Source organism: Erigeron canadensis, chromosome 1 (assembly GCF_010389155.1).
Source record: "Erigeron canadensis isolate Cc75 chromosome 1, C_canadensis_v1, whole genome shotgun sequence".
Classification (NCBI taxonomy): Eukaryota; Viridiplantae; Streptophyta; class Magnoliopsida; order Asterales; family Asteraceae; genus Erigeron; species Erigeron canadensis.
The window spans coordinates 48,920,955-48,938,724 of NC_057761.1; the positions used below are offsets into that span (position 1 = coordinate 48,920,955).

Below are 17,770 nucleotides of genomic sequence, written 5' to 3' on the forward strand. Positions count from 1 at the left end.
TCTAGTTATGTGAAGCTAGTTTAAAAGAATCTTTAATTTGATTCTTTTCCCCTCTTGAGCACATGAAATATTAATTAGCATGCATGCTTTAATTTTTATAGCCACCATTCCATCAAAACATAAATTTATTACGTAAATAGTGTAGGTGAATGAATTCTTTCTAAATGTCAATTAGAAAAGGTTGTAATCTCACTTTGGTGCCTGTGCTTTTACGGGGGGAAGGAAGGGGTTAAGCCCACCCAGGGCCCAAAGAGATCGATTCCGGTCCGAAGCAAACTAGCCGTCTCTTTGAGATCTTTAAAGATTCCCACCTTGGTGCCTATGTGCTCATATTTATGACATTTGTATATGGTCAAACAACTCGCAGCCCTCTTTCCATGGGTTCATTTAGTAAACAACCGAGTGGCATGGCTTATTGGGCTCTTCAATTTGTATTTTGTTGTGTGTAACTCTATTTGAGGCGTTTCTTTTCCCCAAGAACTCACCTTGTCCTCGAAGAGACGAAGAATAACTTATGCACCTTTTTTTTTTAACTATATATAACTTATGCACCTTAGTACATGCGTTTTTTATTTAAAAGGAAAAAAAAAAAACTTTACTCTTGATTTTGTACAATAATCAAGCAATTGATAGGTAACCCTTGGGGAGGAAGCTCCAAAAAATAATATAAAGATCTAGACAAGTCGTGCCAATATTCTGCATATTATAATGTAAGGGAAAACAACTAAAGCATGATATGAACTATAACTACTCTACTGATGCATAAAGTTAATGTGTGAAAGTGCATATATATATATATATATATATATATATATAAAAGAAAGTTAATTTTAGTACATCCAAAAAAAAAGTACCAAGGGACAGTTTTGGACTGTCCGATCAGGACTTTTGGACGCCTCAGATCAATTCTCGCGCGTCAAATGATTAACACGGAGAAGGGTATATCGGTAATTTTGCGTGTGCATATAAATTCGTTCCCCTTTCTCTTCAATCAATTTTTTCACAGTTTTTGGAATATCGTTCCCCTCTCTTCAATCATTTTACTCCGCCTTTGACTCCTCCGCCTTTCCGCCGCTTTTCCGCCGCCGTTTCATCGTTCTTCCGATCAAATCATGGGGAAAAGGAAACATATTCCGCCTACTCGTAATTTTTTTTTCTAATTTGATTTTAATTTATTCATAAATCATTTACTATTTGTTATTTCTATTATTAATTGCTTTTATTATTAGGTCGAAGTCAGAGATTGTTGGATTCAAATCGAAATCAGACGGTGATTGATATGAAGAAAAATAAACAAACGTCAACAGGTTCAGTTTCATCGTCTTCTTCAGGTCAAGCTTCTGCTGGTTTTTCTTTTTCCATTTTATATTTTTTATTGAATTTTTTTTATATTATTTTTTATAACTTTGTTTAAAATATCAATAGATCTGATAGATTTATTAAAGTTGTTGTATTTTTTTAAAATTTTTTTATATATAATTTACTTGTTCAAAATTATCGATTTTTAATTGGGTATATTTTTATAAAAAGTATCTGACTTTTAATCAAAATGTATCCATTACTACCAAATGTTAACTTAGAATTTAAAATGAAGTGGTTTGTTGATTTTTTTTTTTTTTAAATATACTTTTCGTTACTTACACATGTGTAAGTTAAGCGTTTTTATAACTTACATATGTGTAAATTAGATAAAATCATTTGTATTTGTCTTTTTATTTTATGTTACACTTTCATTGCATCTGTAATGCTATGTAAAAAATTTTGTTAAATGAAAGATTCCCTTAATTAAGTTTTTACAGTTATTTTTAAACTTGTTTGTTTTGTAATTTTATAGCGTTTATCATCTATCTAAATAAAGTTTTGTTATTATTCATCTTTTTAGGTAGAGGAGTAGAAAGATCTGCCCCTAATCATGATATGAATGAAGAAAATCATTCTGAATCTGTTTGCGATGTTAATGAGGAAATGTTTGACTCAAATCATTCTAAATTTTCTTGCAACTTAAATGAAGAAGACAAACAAGTAATATAATTGTTCACATTTAATTATAAAAAATTAAATGTATTTTCAATTTAACTTATTAATTTTTACAAATTTTTAATGTAGGTTTTTGTAGATTCATTAAATGAAGATTATGAGAAATTACGTATCTGTCATGAATAGTATTATTCTAAGCTGAATTTGTGTTTATCTAAGTATCTCAGAAACCAATTTGTTATTGAAGTTGTCAATTCAGCCAAGAAGATACGGATTAAAGATCTTGAATTATACAATAATACTTTGCGAAAAGAGTGTGAAAATGTAGATAAAGATGCAATGGTTGATCTTTTTATCCCTGTCTTTGTTGATAAGAATCATACTCGTGATGAGGTGCGTCAGCAGAAACAAGTGAATGAGGATAAGTTTGACTTAGCATTTGATCAAGGTTCTGTTGACAACGACGATATGCGTGACAAGCTGTATTCATCTGATTTTGATATCGATGATGTTGATTTTGACGTTGACTTATCTGTATCTTCAAAAGATGATATTCATGTCTGTAAAGTTGCTGTTCATGATGATGGTCAATCAGGCATTCTGAAAGAAGATCATGTTGCACGTCCTATCCTTAGAAAATGTAGCAAATCTGTAATGTCAAAGGGCAAGGGTAAGGATGTTGAAGGTATTTCAGTTGGAAGTAAAGTTGGAGAGAAAGAAATTTTGAATCAGACAAGCCAAAAGAAATATTTCTTCAAGAAGACTTGTGTATCTCTTCCAATTGTTGATCTCAACAGCAAGCAAACAGATACAGATTTAGAACTTTCCGAATCGATTTTTTTTGCTTCATCTACGCCTCGGTAAGTATTAAAATAATATATAAATATATATTTGGATTTCTGCTTTTTGTATTACTTCTTATTAATACATGTTTTCCATACGTAGTGATGTAATATTCCTATGTGAAGCACTTTGTATTCCTCGTTACGCGTTTGAAAGCCTAGTTCCTGGTTTTCCGATACATCATGATCTTATTTATACCTGGGGTTTCTATCTTAACTATTTTGAAAAACTAAACAGCGTAGGATCAACAAAGAGGCTTTTTTTCCCAACAAATATCATGGTAAGTTTTTAAAACTTTCATTCATTATTGTAATCATCTTGGTAATTTTTTAAATCCTTTCTCCTGCATGTCCGATATATTTTTTTACAGCATGACCGAACAGATATATCTCGAGATGAAGTTATTTCACACTTGGATGAATTTTATATTAAACAAGAGATAGTCGCTCAATGTCTGGTATGGTTTCTTGAGATGATCATTACAACTGAGTGTGAAATCACTATTGCAAAATTTGGTCCAGTGGTAGTTTTAGCTAGATTTTTTTAATTTGGTTCAAGATAACCAGTCCCTGATTCACAGCTGAGTGTGAAATCACTCTTGCAAAATTTAGGTGGTGATTTTTGTTATAATTTGAATTTTGCAGATGTTTTTTCCTGTCTATGTGATAGGCTTTTACTTGCTGATTTGTTACAATTTGATGACAAACAAATGCCACATACTTGACAACTCTGATCCATGCAATAAATCTCTTGAGAGATATAGTAACCTTATTTTGTGGTTGGTAAGAATTTCTAATGTATCTATCGTTTTATGTTATAAACTAATTTTACCTATTCAGAATACTAACCTGATTTTTATTATTGTTATTTTTGAAATTTTTTAGGATGAATTTGTGATTGCTTTTTTGAAATACAAGAAATATGCCAAGCCGATAAAGCTTTCTCTGGAAATGACTGAACGAATTGAGGTCCCTTGGGGAACAAAAGCAAATGATTTGGATTCTGAAATTTTTTTGATGAGGCACATGGAAACATATATGGGCAATGGTATGTCAGGTTTTGAGACTGGTTTCAGCAATGAAGGTAAATCTCAAGAAAAACAAATTAGATTTTTAAGGTTGAGGTATCTAAGAGAAATGCTTCTATCTGAAATCAATGCATTAAAAGAGAGGGTTAAGATTGCTTTAGAGGCCTATAAGGAGTTACCTGAACAAATTAAACAGTTAGGTAGATATTGTTCTTTGGAAACCATTAAATCAAGACTTGAATCTATAAAGGTTAAGCGTCGTGTAATGTCTGAATGAAATGAAGTTACACATGTGTAACCAGCCTGGATCAACATCTTTTTGAATGTATCATATCACTATGACAACTATCTTTTGAAACAATTATGTTGTATATATTAGTTTGTACTATGTAGTATGCAAGTTTTTATTATGTAGTATGTATTTTGTAGAAAGTTTGTAAATAGTTACAATTTTTGTAAGATTGTGTAGTTATTATGTATTATATATTATTATCGTTGGTTGGGGTAGTTGCCCGCGAACCACCATGATCTGCAGAAAATGTGTTCTTGTTAGCTTGTACTACTTAACAAGATTCAGGAAACTTGTTCCTGTAAGTGTGTATTGGTTTGATTGTTTCCAATTTATATATTTATGCATTTGTAAGTAAACTTACCCATGTGTAATTAAACTTACATATGTCTAATTACACATGTGTAACTTAGCTTTTATCATAAAATTGATGTTTTCTGAATTTTTAATATAATACTAAAACTACTGTATTTAAAGAAAAAACAAATGAAAGTTACGACCATCGTTAACATCTATATTCAAAAGTCAAGTATTCGTCTAAAGAAGTTCTGAGAATTACAAATTGTCTAAACTGGTCTTTAAACTAGTCATTGAACTTGTCATCCAACGGATTGTCTAAACTGGTCATCCAACTGTTCATGCATAATAAGTGTATGAACAGTTTTCAAAATAAGTCTACAACCATCTTTTCACTAATACAGAATAAGTCTACCAATCAACATATGACAACCTGCTTCATATCTTCAGTCTGTAGTTGAATCAAAATCAAGATCTGTCAAGCTGCTTCCTATCTGCATTCTCTGCTTGAATCAACTTCAACTTTCGAATCACAGCTTCTTTAATAGCTTTCTTTCCTTCTTGAATGGTATATTCTTTGTCAAACAATTTCCCATACTTGGTCATCAGTTTTTTGTGCTTGTTGGTTTCATGAAGTAAAATTTTTGCACAATACTTTGTTCTTAGTCTTTTTAATTGAACCTTTTGATTTAATGTTCCTTTTTCTTTCTCACTGACAAAACCTGGATTCCGATTTTCCAGCGACTGGCCCATGTATGTGTCCATATGACACATTAAAAAGATACCACAGTCATTACGGTTGTTTAATGTCCTCCACTTCATATCCATCAATGTGTGCTTCGCTTTTCTGATTGCAGATGAATTTGGATGCTTAATAGACCTCAGGTAATTACAAAACAAACGTCGTTGAAAACACATAACTTTTAAGTAAGAATTCAGAATTGCAAATTGTTATACCAGAGTATCTATATATTATATATGATACCAATGTCGTACTAAAGTCATTTTCATATGTCATATCCCTACTGTCATTAAATCTTTGCCTTGATACCTAATTTAATTTGGTATCCATACAAACAAGTATATTTGTTCTACTTAACCACAATGAATACAATGTTTTATTATTTAAAGAACTGATACAAAGAGTACATTTTTTGACTAGCTAGGCGTTATTTTTAAAAATGTCAATATTGATGTCATCTTACCAATAATAACAAACCGAAATCAAAAATTATAACTAGGAAAATATTCTGTTTGATTAGACCTTCAGATACCAAACTAAATATAAGTAGGTAAGATCATACAGAACATTAATGACTAAATATTATACTCATTAACCTTTGTCTAGTTACCTAAGTCAAAGGTATAAATGTAACGCATGAAATGTCTCATATCTCTTTTCAGATTTCATATATATTAATCTAACTAAAATAACACGAAATCTTAAGAATGATAACATGAACTTACAAGCATATCACAAACTGTATCGTACTTTCCTTTATACTGATTTGTAGTCGCACTATTGTCTATTATCATGAATCCTTTGTCTTTAAGGTTGAACACCACAAGGTAATAGTGCGCATGTGCTAAGATTGGGAAAAAAACCTGCAAACAATCATGACTCCAATCACATTCGAAAGAAATCACTAACAAAAAATACAACAAACTTTATATTTAAAAGTACAAACTAAACTTACAGTTTCGACATCTTTCATTGATAGCAGGTGCTCATCCTCTCTCAATGCAAACTTCATGTTGTCATTAAAAAGAGTAAATGCTTCATCATATTTCAAGGAGCCGTCCCACATTTGTTTTGACTGATTTAAAATATCCGTTTATTAGTTTTAAATATTTAAGGAAATAAGCACTTAACTCAATACAAAATTAAATATACAAGTTACCATGTTAGCTGTTTGCAAGAATAGTCTTTTGATTGGTCCACCTCCCATGAACTGTTCTTCATTAAGAATTAGACTCCAAGTATCGATAACAGCCGCATCTACATGTATATTAGGTGCTAGGCTTTCACAATTTTCACGAAATAATATGTGACCAGAATCTGTTTCAAATACAATCTCCCTACAAAAATTAAAAAAATTGAACCAACAAAAAATGAGCCTATGCATTATGCAGATAAATTCAAATGCTATCAGAATTTACTGAATTAAAGTAAAGAAATGTATGATTAAATTAATTTTCATCAATTTTTATCATTTGTTTTGATCTTACACATCTGTAAACTTACACATGTGTAACTTCTTTATCTTTTACTAAATTAAAAATTCTTAACTTAGTTGTCAAACACCAATTGCATTTGTTTTTTAGATTTTCACAATGAATGAGCACTAGATAATAAACTGTATAATAAACATGAAATTGGAATGAACTTACTTATTATCATGTTTCATTATGAACACACTTCCAGAAACCCAACACTCCTCTCGGCTGATAGTATTGATTACATCGGTTGTTATAAGCTTATACGGAGACTTAAAATACTTTGAAGGCTTCACAACCCTTGCTCTCACAAATTTATCTTTCTGACAATCCTTTTCTTCATCATTTACTTCATCATTATTCGGTGATAGCCGTACGGACGTGGCTGGTGAATACGAGTTGTGAACAAGTGAATGAGATAATATTGTCGTTGTACTCGGATGGAAGTATAAAACGAGACCTGGGGTTGAGTTTGGTCCACACCTGATTGTACATATTGTGAACTCGAAAATAAAGCTTGTCGTCGTTTGACTAGTGATGATGGTCAAACTACTTGCCTTGAATCAGGTATGTTACCAGTTACCCCCCTCCCTTTCTCTTTTCTACTTATAATCTCAGTGACATTTATCAAAGTACTAAAACAATTGGAAAAAACATAACTTACATTTTTTTATTATTTTTTTTGTTTTTGGGTTGTTTAAATAATTTTGACTTTAATGATGGTTGTGGATGTTATTTGGGAATCGGGGGTTTATAAAAATGAGAAGTGGTCGGATTGACTAATTATTAATATCTAATTTTAATCATCTTTTTCGTGAAAAAAAAAAAGTTATAAGTGATGAAAAATAAAATCGGCTCTAAAATGATTGCAGTTTTTATTTATATGTATTTTTTTATTGTGTTCTAATTTTTTTTATCATTCATTATAATTTATCTAAATAAAAAGTGACGATTCTTCATGTATAACTATATAAGATTTTACACAAGATGATAACTTATATTCTATTTGTTTTGTTTAAATAGTTTAAACAAAACTGATATTTTTGTTAGGGAAAATTTCATATATATCTCATTTTAAAGACATAATTTCATATATGTCTTAAATGCAAGTTTTTAATGCATAATATACAATGCATTTAAAACATGCTTTGAACATATATGAAATTATGTTTTTAAAATGAGATATATATGAAATTTTCCTTTTTTGTTATTTATGTAACTTTCATTTCGCATTTTTTATTTTAGCTAATAAGTCAAGATTTATATTGTTGTATAATTGAAGTTTTTGATAAATAAGCATCCGATACATGTATATAATTACAATTTTTATTATTTTTTTTTTACCAAAATAATAAAACATCTGATTGACTTAATACATGCATACATATTTGATCACTGAGTCACTTAATGGTTAAAAAATAACATGTCCGAACGCTGCCTTGCTAAAGTAGTTGACTGTGACAATCTGACTAAATGAATTTTCTTAGATTCAAGTCTTCATGGAAGGATTTCCTTAGCTATTAACCCAATGGTTGCAGTTGGCAATTTAACGTCGTTTCTTGCTTATTAAATGTCAATTATTTGCATACAGACATTCCATGGAATTCGAAGTACGCATTAATTATAGGACTTGGCATACCTGCATTACTATGCATAGTTGGGTTTGTATGCCACATGGCTACCAGAGTTCAAGACTGTAATGAAACTCACCGCCACCAAAGTATTGACCTTTCCTCCACAGCTATCATCCGACATCCAACCACTAGAGACGTCGGAGCCACAGTTGACTCATTTCCAAACACCTTGCTTAATGAAAGCCGTAGATTACCTCGATCATGGTGATGATGATGGTACTTGTGCTATATGTCTTTCAGACTACAAGCAAAAAGAGTCATTAAGGACAATACCAGAATGCATGTAATCATTACTTTCACACGGATTGCATAGACAAGTGGCCGGCTTAATCTAAAGGCAACATGTCCAGTTTGTCGCGCGGAATTCTCAACCCAAAGCTCATCATTTGTTACGTCGTCTTCTTCAACATCAGCCACCTCCGTAGATCCATCTTAGAAATCTTTTAGTGATCTTAAATACTTTCTATACCTTACATATATATATTTGTATGTATATACCATTCTCTACCAAAAAGAGGAGTAAGATATCCTATGATTGATAAGTGACCCTTTTATGAACTAAGTGATGATGTATCATCTCTAATACTCATTATACTTGATTAATGATCATGAGTAAAGGCTGAGAAAGGCTCCCACCGCTTAATGCTCGTTATACTTGTCCAATGATCATGAGTAAAGGCTGAGAGAGGCTCCCACCGCCTAATGCTCGTTATACTTGTCCAATAATCATGAGTAAAGGCTGAGAAAGGCTCCCGCCACCTAATGCCTATCGCTTGAAGCCATGTTAAGTCATAAGCCTCAAACATACCTGGCAATGCCTACAGAAGGCTACGGCAGGTGTTATGCTAGGAGCGTACAACATATGACGTATGGTTGTACATGTGGTCCAAAACCACATAACCAGACAACCGTACCTGGTCAGAAGTTGTTACGCTATAGTCCACACCGAATAACGTTTAGCCAGCCGTTAACGTTACCGTTTGGGATCAGCTTTTGGATCTTTCTTGCCTACTCTATAAATACCCTCAAACAACCCGTTTGTAGTCTCTAATGAAAAACACACATACAAACCCTAATATTATGCTTGGTGGCGTGAAACAACTTTGATACTTCACACCAGTTGGGAACCGCCAACAAGCCTTAATCCTTTATTCACATTTTCTCGATATAAGATTACCCTAACTAATTTAAGTGTAACTTTACCCTTAAACACTAAGTGTTTAAAAATATCTCAAATTTTATATTAATTAACTAATATTATAGATATAGATTTAATATAATCAGAACCTTTGTACTAAAAATTCTATTATATTCATTGTTACTATATTATTCCTACTTTCAATTTTAATGGAAATCAAAATATGTCAACCATTAAGCTATTTGAAAATTCATTTATAATCTGACAATCCAAAAATAAATTAATTTATCTATAAAATAGATACGTTTTGGACCAACCCATATCATATCCTGCTAATAAATAATCTAATAATTATTTGGAAAACCTTAAAACACGATAAGTGAATTACCCTCATTCTCTTTCATAATCTCATCCTTTGATTCTATCAAATATCATCATCACATAGTTAATAGGATATTTTGGAGGTTAAGTTAGGAGAATTTATCATTTTTCATTAGATAAGCTAAAACATGAAACAAATTCATTGTAACATTAACTTCGGCGTCAGATCCTAAGTTGTGAAATGACAAAATGATTATAGAAATTAACAATTTAATCATATAGTTTGGACTGCAAAACAAAATCTATTAAATCTTCGGTAATAATGTACTGTTACATTCTAGTTACTTTATTGTTATGTAAATGTAAACTTAATTTTATAGGACAAAGTAATTAATATGCAATGCATAAATCAATATATAAAAAATCTCGGAGATTTGAACAAGTGTCAAAGCAGTTTGTTACAAATCAAAGTTAATTATTTACCCTAAGAAAAAAAAAGGAGTTAATTTGATTAGTTATGATCAGAAAATCTCTCCCTGTGTTACCCTCATCAGCCAGGCATTATCAAACTACTGCATGCATAAAACAATATCAATAATCATTATAATATAATGGAGCAGAAGAAATATATCATAGAAGTTGAACCCGGCATCGAGGCCAAAGATGGACGTCCATCGATGGGACCTGTTTATCGTAGTATCTTTGCGAAAGATGGTTTTCCGCCTCCCATTGATGGTTTGGATTCCTGTTGGGATATTTTCCGGTCAGCGTCTCATTAATTTGCATATTTTTGCTTTCCTATATTTGTATTTTTTCTTTTTGAAAATGTTTGTCGTTTTATATTTTATTAGATCAGATGGATCAATTATGTGAATGTTTATGTTATGTTTTATGATTATAATTGTTACTAGTATAATGTTGTGGATTTTAATCAACTTGGAGAATTGTGTGTATGTGTAGAACTATTATATTATAATAATATGTGAAATAGTGAATATTCGCCCTTAAAATAAAAATGGTTGTTGATAATGTTAAGAAAATTACATCAAAATGTAACGAACATTTATCAATGTTATCATTGTTGCAAGCTATTTTTATTTCCCTCGATTTTTTACACGAGAAACTTTTTTTCCATTTCCAATGTATGTAAATGCAAAAAGAAACCATGTATGATAATTGATACTTTGAACTTTTGTTAACCATTGGGTAATAGTCCAGTGGCTACCAACGTCTTGCACTCTTGCCAAAGACAAACTTGAGATAATCAGGGATCAGGAGTTTCCATCCAATTACCCCTACTTTGAACTTTTGTTCAAAATGGCTCATTCTTACAAAGTGCAAATCTCTTTCTGTTTGGACTAATGTCTTGTTTGTGTTGTCCGCAACAAAAGACCAAGCATGATAGATGGCCATTCAAGTTATATATCTTTCTTATTTCGGTGGAGATATGTACACCGCCACTTTTGTCAATACACCAACAAATTCATACTTTAAAGGAGTTATACATATGGTGGTGTATGTATAAGTAGGTTATGTATGAACAAAAGTAGTAGTCTACACGTCACCACCGGCCCATGCTTCTTATCTACTGATGTTGGATCCTTTGAAATGTTTATTGTTCATGTTACAGCATGTCAGCAGAAAAATATCCAGATAACAAGATGCTTGGCACTCGTGAATTTGTAGACGGGAAGGTAGAAATGTAGAATGGACCTATATTATGCCCGATAATATCCTTCATATGCGTGAGTTGGAGTGTGTTTGTGTCTTTCATTTGACTATTGTTCATGATCTTTTTATAATTTTGCAGCATGGAAAATATGTGTGGATGACATACAAAGAAGTATATGATAAAGTGATACAGGCTGGGAATGCTATCCGTGCTTGTGGAGTTGAGCCAGTAAGTGTCCTTCCTATTACTCGTATAATTTATTAGTATGGGCTAATTGCATATAAAGGTTACCAACATTAGTCCAAGTTTAATGTAAGTAACCAGTTTTTGGTAACCATCTTTCGAATTTATATTGCAAATTTGCAATCACCCCTATAAGTCTATAGTTTTTGAAACATGTGTACTAGTGTAGTACATGCTTTTCTAAATCACATTGTGGCCGCTGCATATCTGTACATTTACGCTATGCATAGTTATAAAGATTGATTTGTAATGTTACTATGTTAGGGAGGAAAGTGTGGAATTTATGGTGTCAATTGTGCAGCATGGATAATGAGCATGGAGGTACTTTATTATCCTTCTAATTTGCGATTCTGCTTACATTTGATAACTTTTCAGAATGCTCATGGATTTTTTTAAAATTGTCTTTTGATACTCATACATTGATGCAGGCATGTAATGCTCATGGATTGCACTGCATACCATTATATGATACATTAGGTGACTATCAGATTTTTTTGAGTTCTATCTTGTATATAATATAAATGCATTATACGGTTGAAGTAATGTGCTTTCACATGATTTGTTTCGTGTAGGTGCTGGTGCGGTGGAATTCATCATAGGCCATGCCGAGGTTTCAATTGCTTTTGTAGAAGAGAAAAAGATCCCTGAGGTAATTAGTACTTTTCATTTATCTTTCAGTTTTCCATCTTCATTCAATTCTCATTGGTAACTAGTTGTGTTCAATGATTTCCTTTTGGCTATGCAGCTGTTAAAAGCATTCCCGAATGCTGGACAATATCTGAAAAGTAAGCTACTGATCCTGACTGCATTTTTTAAATAAATAAATCCACAAGATATGCTAATATACATGCCTCCTCTAGCAATTGTGAGCTTTGGACAAGTTACCCCTGAACAAAAAGAACAAGTCAAAAACTTTGGTTCAGCAATCCACTCATGGGACGAGTTCTTGGCATTAGTAAGCTTTTACACTTCCACTCAAGTGTACTTTCACAATAGTGTGTTTTCTATTAAAAATCATTTGATACATTCAAGGTAGTATTAAAGGATATTACTTGTTTCATATACTATACAGTTATATCATCATGCTGACGTGGCAATTTATTGACTTGAAGGGGAAAGACAAAAATTTTGATCTGCCAGTGAAGAAGAAAACCGACATTTGTACCATCATGTACACTAGTGGAACGACTGGTGATCCCAAGGGTGTTCTGATTTCTAACAACAGCATTGTAACACTTATAGCTGGTGTTCGTCGTCTGCTAGAGTCTGCTAATGAGTCGGTGAGCTCCTTAGTCTTCCGAGTAATAAAAAATCTTGACATCCACATCATCATCATAAAATATATAAGATGAAACACGACTACATTGGGTTTCTTGAGTTTAGCCAGAGAAATAATGCTCAAAATTTAGTCTATGGGACGGAATACGGATACATGAAAAGAGATTTACCATGCACTTCTCATACTTTGCAATTTACAGTTAAGTGCAGATGATGTATATCTGTCATTTCTCCCTCTGGCACATATCTTTGGTCGGGTGATTGAAGAATGTTTCATACATCATGGGGGTTCCATTGGTTTCTGGCGAGGGGTAAGATCAGAATATCTTTTTTATCTTTAAACAGATGCATTAATGCATCATGTTATTATCTAACCAATAATGTATCCAGGATGTGAAATTACTGACTGATGACATAGGGGAGCTGAAACCTACCATTTTCTGTGCTGTCCCTCGGGTCTTAGATAGAATTTATTCAGGTAGTTTCTTCTTAAATGATGGCATTAAGCTCCTTCGTGTATTAATTGGCTTTCATATATGTGAATTATATCCGGTAAACCTATGTATGGTTTTCACTATTGCCAACTGCTTTCTTTTGATCAGGCTTGCAACAGAAGATCACGTCTGGGAGTTTCTTTAAAAATAAATTGTTTAATTTAGCTTATTCATAGTAAGTGTTTCAATAAACAGACTTTTTCTTCTTACCTGTTTTGTGACATCATTTAATTATTAGTCGTTTCAAAGAAAAAATGTCTAAGAAGTAAACGGATAAACGGGTATACTGGATGAGGTTTGCCCTGTTCAGGTTACCCAAAGAAGACGGGTCAGATGTAACCAATGCAACTGGGGTATTCCGTGACCTTTTTGAACTTTTCTCTGGTCACCTCCAGCAAGATATTCCCTAGCAGGATTTGAACCCTAGTCCTCTTGTAAAGATGTCTAGAAATAGGATATTAACCACTAGGCCACTTTGGAGGTGGAAGAACTTAGAAGTGTAACAGATAAATTGCTTATAATGATGCTTTCATCCCTATTATAATAGCTACTATTTTAATAGACGTTTCCTACTTTAAACAGTACTTCTGTCCACCAAAATATTACGCGGCGTATGTACAGAGATATATATTATATTATAAGTATTTCCATGCACGGCATGATGCACATGCGCCAAGATTTATTTTCTCATGATTGATTTGGATTTGGTTGTGGGAATTTATGCAGTAAGCTGTATAACATGAAGGGTGGAAGTAAACATGAAGAGGCGTCTGTATTAAGTGACAAACTTGTTTTCGGCAAGGTTGGCTATCAACTTATAGGAGTTCCTATGTCATTTATATTCTCCATGTGTCTTAAACATGCTAACGGTGTCATTGTGCTCATGATTTTATGCAGGTTAAGCAGGGCTTAGGTGGAAGGGTACGCATTATACTATCTGGAGCAGCCCCACTTGCTCCTCATGTAGAAGGTTTTCTGAAAGTGGTCGCATGCTGCCACGTCCTACAAGGATATGGTAACTTCAACGACATAGAATACTTAATTGTATCTCTAATCTGGAACCCACTAATTATATCTCAAAATGGGTCATTTTTAGTACGGGCCGAAATGGGCTAAATAGGGTTGTATCCACTTTTTTTTTGTCCATTCCTTCTATAAATTTGTAACTGATGTGTTACTTATGACTAATGTCACTACAGTATAATCTAAACATTTAAATAAAACAAGTTAGGAGATTGAATGCAGATAATACCTGGCTTTCAACGTGTTTGACCAGCTCAATTCCCTTGACCCATTTAACTTTCAGCTATTTTTTGATTTGACTTGTTTGACGCAACCCAGATTTTCCCATTTATAAGTATACGAGTCGCATATATTACCTTTTCTACCTATGCATAGCTAAGACTTGAACCTCTTGAACCTATCTGCCGCTTATCATGACTAATTCGCATAACATTATTACGCCATGTAGGGCTGACTGAGACGTGTGCTGGATCATTTGTGTCACTGCCTAATGAAATGAGCATGTTGGGTACGGTGGGACCACCAGTACCAAATTTGGACGCTCGTTTGGAGTCGGTTCCAGAAATGAATTATGATGCTCTTTCAAGTACACCACAAGGGGAAATATGCATAAGGGGGGGTACATTGTTTTCAGGCTACTACAAGCGTGAGGACCTTACCGAAGAGGTCTTAATTGATGGCTGGTTCCATACAGGTACAGTTTTATCTGGTTTGCCTTTTTGTACTTAACAAATTATATCTCATATTATATTACTCCGTATATTTCAGGTGATATTGGCGAGTGGCAACCAGATGGAAGCATGAAAGTTATCGACCGCAAGAAAAACATTTTTAAGCTTGCACAGGGAGAATATGTAGCAGTTGAAAACTTGGAGAATGTCTATGCACTTGTTCCTGCTGTTGATGAAGTACGCCATTAATTTTAACAATATCATATGATTCATACAAGTGAGATTTGTGTGTGCCTATGTTCATTAGCTATATGATAAATGATTGTAGACCCATGTACATATTGTTTCTGATTTATCGTTTCCAGCAATTATTATTACACACTTTATGATTGGCAATCCTAACAATATAGCATGATTATAAGTAACTTGAACTAAGTGGCCATATAATCTATTTGTACTGATTATTACTGACATGCAGTAATGTTCTATTCCAATTTCAGGTATGGGTATATGGGAATAGCTTTGAGTCATGTCTTGTCACAGTTGTAAACCCCAATAAGAACGCCTTTGAAAGTTGGGCCAAAACGAATGATGTATCTGGAGATTTTGATTCCTTGTGTCAAAATCCTAAGGCTAAAGAGTACATACTAGGAGAGTTAACTAGAATCGGGAAAGAGAAAAAGGTTAGTCTAATTGTTTCACCATATACTTTCAGTCACATTTAGAAAGGCGATAGAAATAGTTGATTTTCTAGTGTTTGCAAGATGGATGGGTCTGATAATGGGTCAAAAAGGGTTCTGGGTGAAACATGTTTCTTGTGATAAGTTAGTTTACTAACACACTGCTTTTGTCCCCCCTCTATAGAGAAGCACCATTTTTTGATGAGTTTAATTTTTATTTCAAAAGTATATACTTAAATCTTCGAATAAAATTGATTTAAAAGGCCCTATGCATTAGATAATAGAAATAAACTTCAGGTGACTTTCACCAGTTCGACCCATTTAACATGTTCCACTGCAACTTTAGTTTTGATTGACCTATTTGGAATCGAAACCAAAATCAACTTATAAGTGACTCTCCGGTTCTCTTTTCTTCAACCACACTGCAGTTGAAATGCAGATCATTTCAGGGAAGTTGTCGTTATAGTGTCACTCGCCAATACTGTGTAAAAAAATTGTTCATGGAAGAATTTACCTGTGACTTGTAACTGTAATCATTGTCATGCAGTTAAAAGGCTTTGAGTTCATTAAAGCGGTTCACCTAGATCATGTACCATTTGACATTGAACGTGACCTTTTGACCCCGACGTTAAAGAAAAAGAGGCCCCAGATGCAGAAATATTATCAGGTATGGATTGTTTTTAATAAAATGATCATATACGCTTCTATAATAGTTTGGACATGATGATCCGTTATTAACCTTTATGGGTCGAAAAGAAATTGCATATTATGTCAAATGGGTCAAAAACTTTGTAGCTATAGCGGAATAGATAAAATAGGTCTCGTGGGTCAAACGAGTGGAAATCTAATCTGTTTTTGACGCACACAATGTAGTACTATATCATTTGATATACAGATTTATATCACTATTGTTATAATGTTTATTAAATCTACAAAAATGGACAAAACGGTGTTTCGAACTAACCCATCCCAACCTTTTTTAACTTTTAACCTGTGCTACATCATACTGGTATTTGAAATGCCCGGCCTTAAGGTCCTATAAAATGACATAATATATTTTTTATGAGATCTTCTTAATTTCTGTGAGGTCTAAACTATCGTTGAGGGTTGACAATTTGCATTCTTTTTTTGTGTGGTATCATTCGTTATATTATGTTTATGACTCAAAACATGTCTTTGTTGGCAGAGTATAATTGATGATATGTACAAGAGCATGAAGCAGTGAAGGAGGGAACTTCCTTGAGACTTTATTTGTATTTAAAAGACATGTCCATTTCTTGTATTAATTTGTTATTAAATCTTTTTACATCATACAGTATATGTTTATTTTTATACAACGTACTTATGAACCTATGAAAACAATAGATCTTGTTTCCCTACATCAATATAGTACAATTACTTTGGTCTTTGGAAGATAATTGAACGTAATTACAAGAGGATTAACTACTTATATATATACTTAGACATAGCTAGAAAATTTGTTTGTAATAGGCAAGTGATGGGATTAATCTAAGCAATATTGGATACACGAGGATTAACAGGAAAATATAAACCACTAATAAGTTTGCATATCTTGTACAAGTGATTGTCATTTCCGCGCGCATTCACAATGCTACCTGCGTAAAAATTAATCCAGGTCATTTCTAACATCAGCTTATAAAGTCATGTTTGTAGTTTGTTTTTAAACCTAGCATTTCTCAATTTGAAACCTGTTAAGTTCCTACTAAACTAGTTGAGTATGACAGAACCACAACAACAGCGTGTCTAATTTTCCTAGCGCAAGTCATTTCCATTGAAAGAATATTTTTTGCATGTTACATTATTCAAAAATAAAGACTAGACTTTACACTAAAAAAATGACTTGTGAGGTTGCACACAATAAGAATAAATTTTATGCAACTTTTGATCCATTTGATTTGTTTTCTGTTAAGTTGACGTTTTTACTATATTTATTTATGCATGCTTA

The 17,770-nt window shown here is 32.8% G+C and overlaps 1 protein-coding gene across 1 annotated transcript; it reads left to right on the plus strand.

Annotated features, from left to right (window-relative positions):
- Positions 1-10,240: 10,240 nt before the first annotated feature.
- LOC122584791 (long chain acyl-CoA synthetase 4-like) lies at positions 10,241-17,065 on the plus strand. The gene is made up of 19 exons (XM_043756850.1): positions 10,241-10,506; positions 11,374-11,437; positions 11,554-11,643; positions 11,923-11,979; positions 12,087-12,135; positions 12,231-12,307; positions 12,404-12,443; positions 12,519-12,613; positions 12,771-12,938; positions 13,137-13,247; positions 13,327-13,414; positions 13,539-13,605; positions 14,157-14,232; positions 14,328-14,445; positions 14,902-15,147; positions 15,222-15,361; positions 15,625-15,807; positions 16,352-16,471; positions 16,991-17,065. The coding sequence occupies exons 1-19, from the start codon at positions 10,355-10,357 to the stop codon at positions 17,027-17,029; spliced, it is 1,980 nt and encodes a 659-aa protein (XP_043612785.1). The 5' UTR covers positions 10,241-10,354; the 3' UTR covers positions 17,030-17,065.
- The last annotated feature ends 705 nt before the right edge of the window (positions 17,066-17,770 follow it).

Bases quoted from the DNA above. Each gene is read 5' to 3' on its own strand.
- LOC122584791 (XM_043756850.1), top strand. From the start codon at position 10,355: ATGGAGCAGAAGAAATATATCATAGAAGTTGAACCCGGCATCGAGGCC. The intron at 11,644-11,922 runs GTAAGTGTCCTT...TTACTATGTTAG, and splicing joins GTGCTTGTGGAGTTGAGCCA to GGAGGAAAGTGTGGAATTTA. The intron at 12,136-12,230 runs GTGACTATCAGA...TGTTTCGTGTAG, and splicing joins ACCATTATATGATACATTAG to GTGCTGGTGCGGTGGAATTC.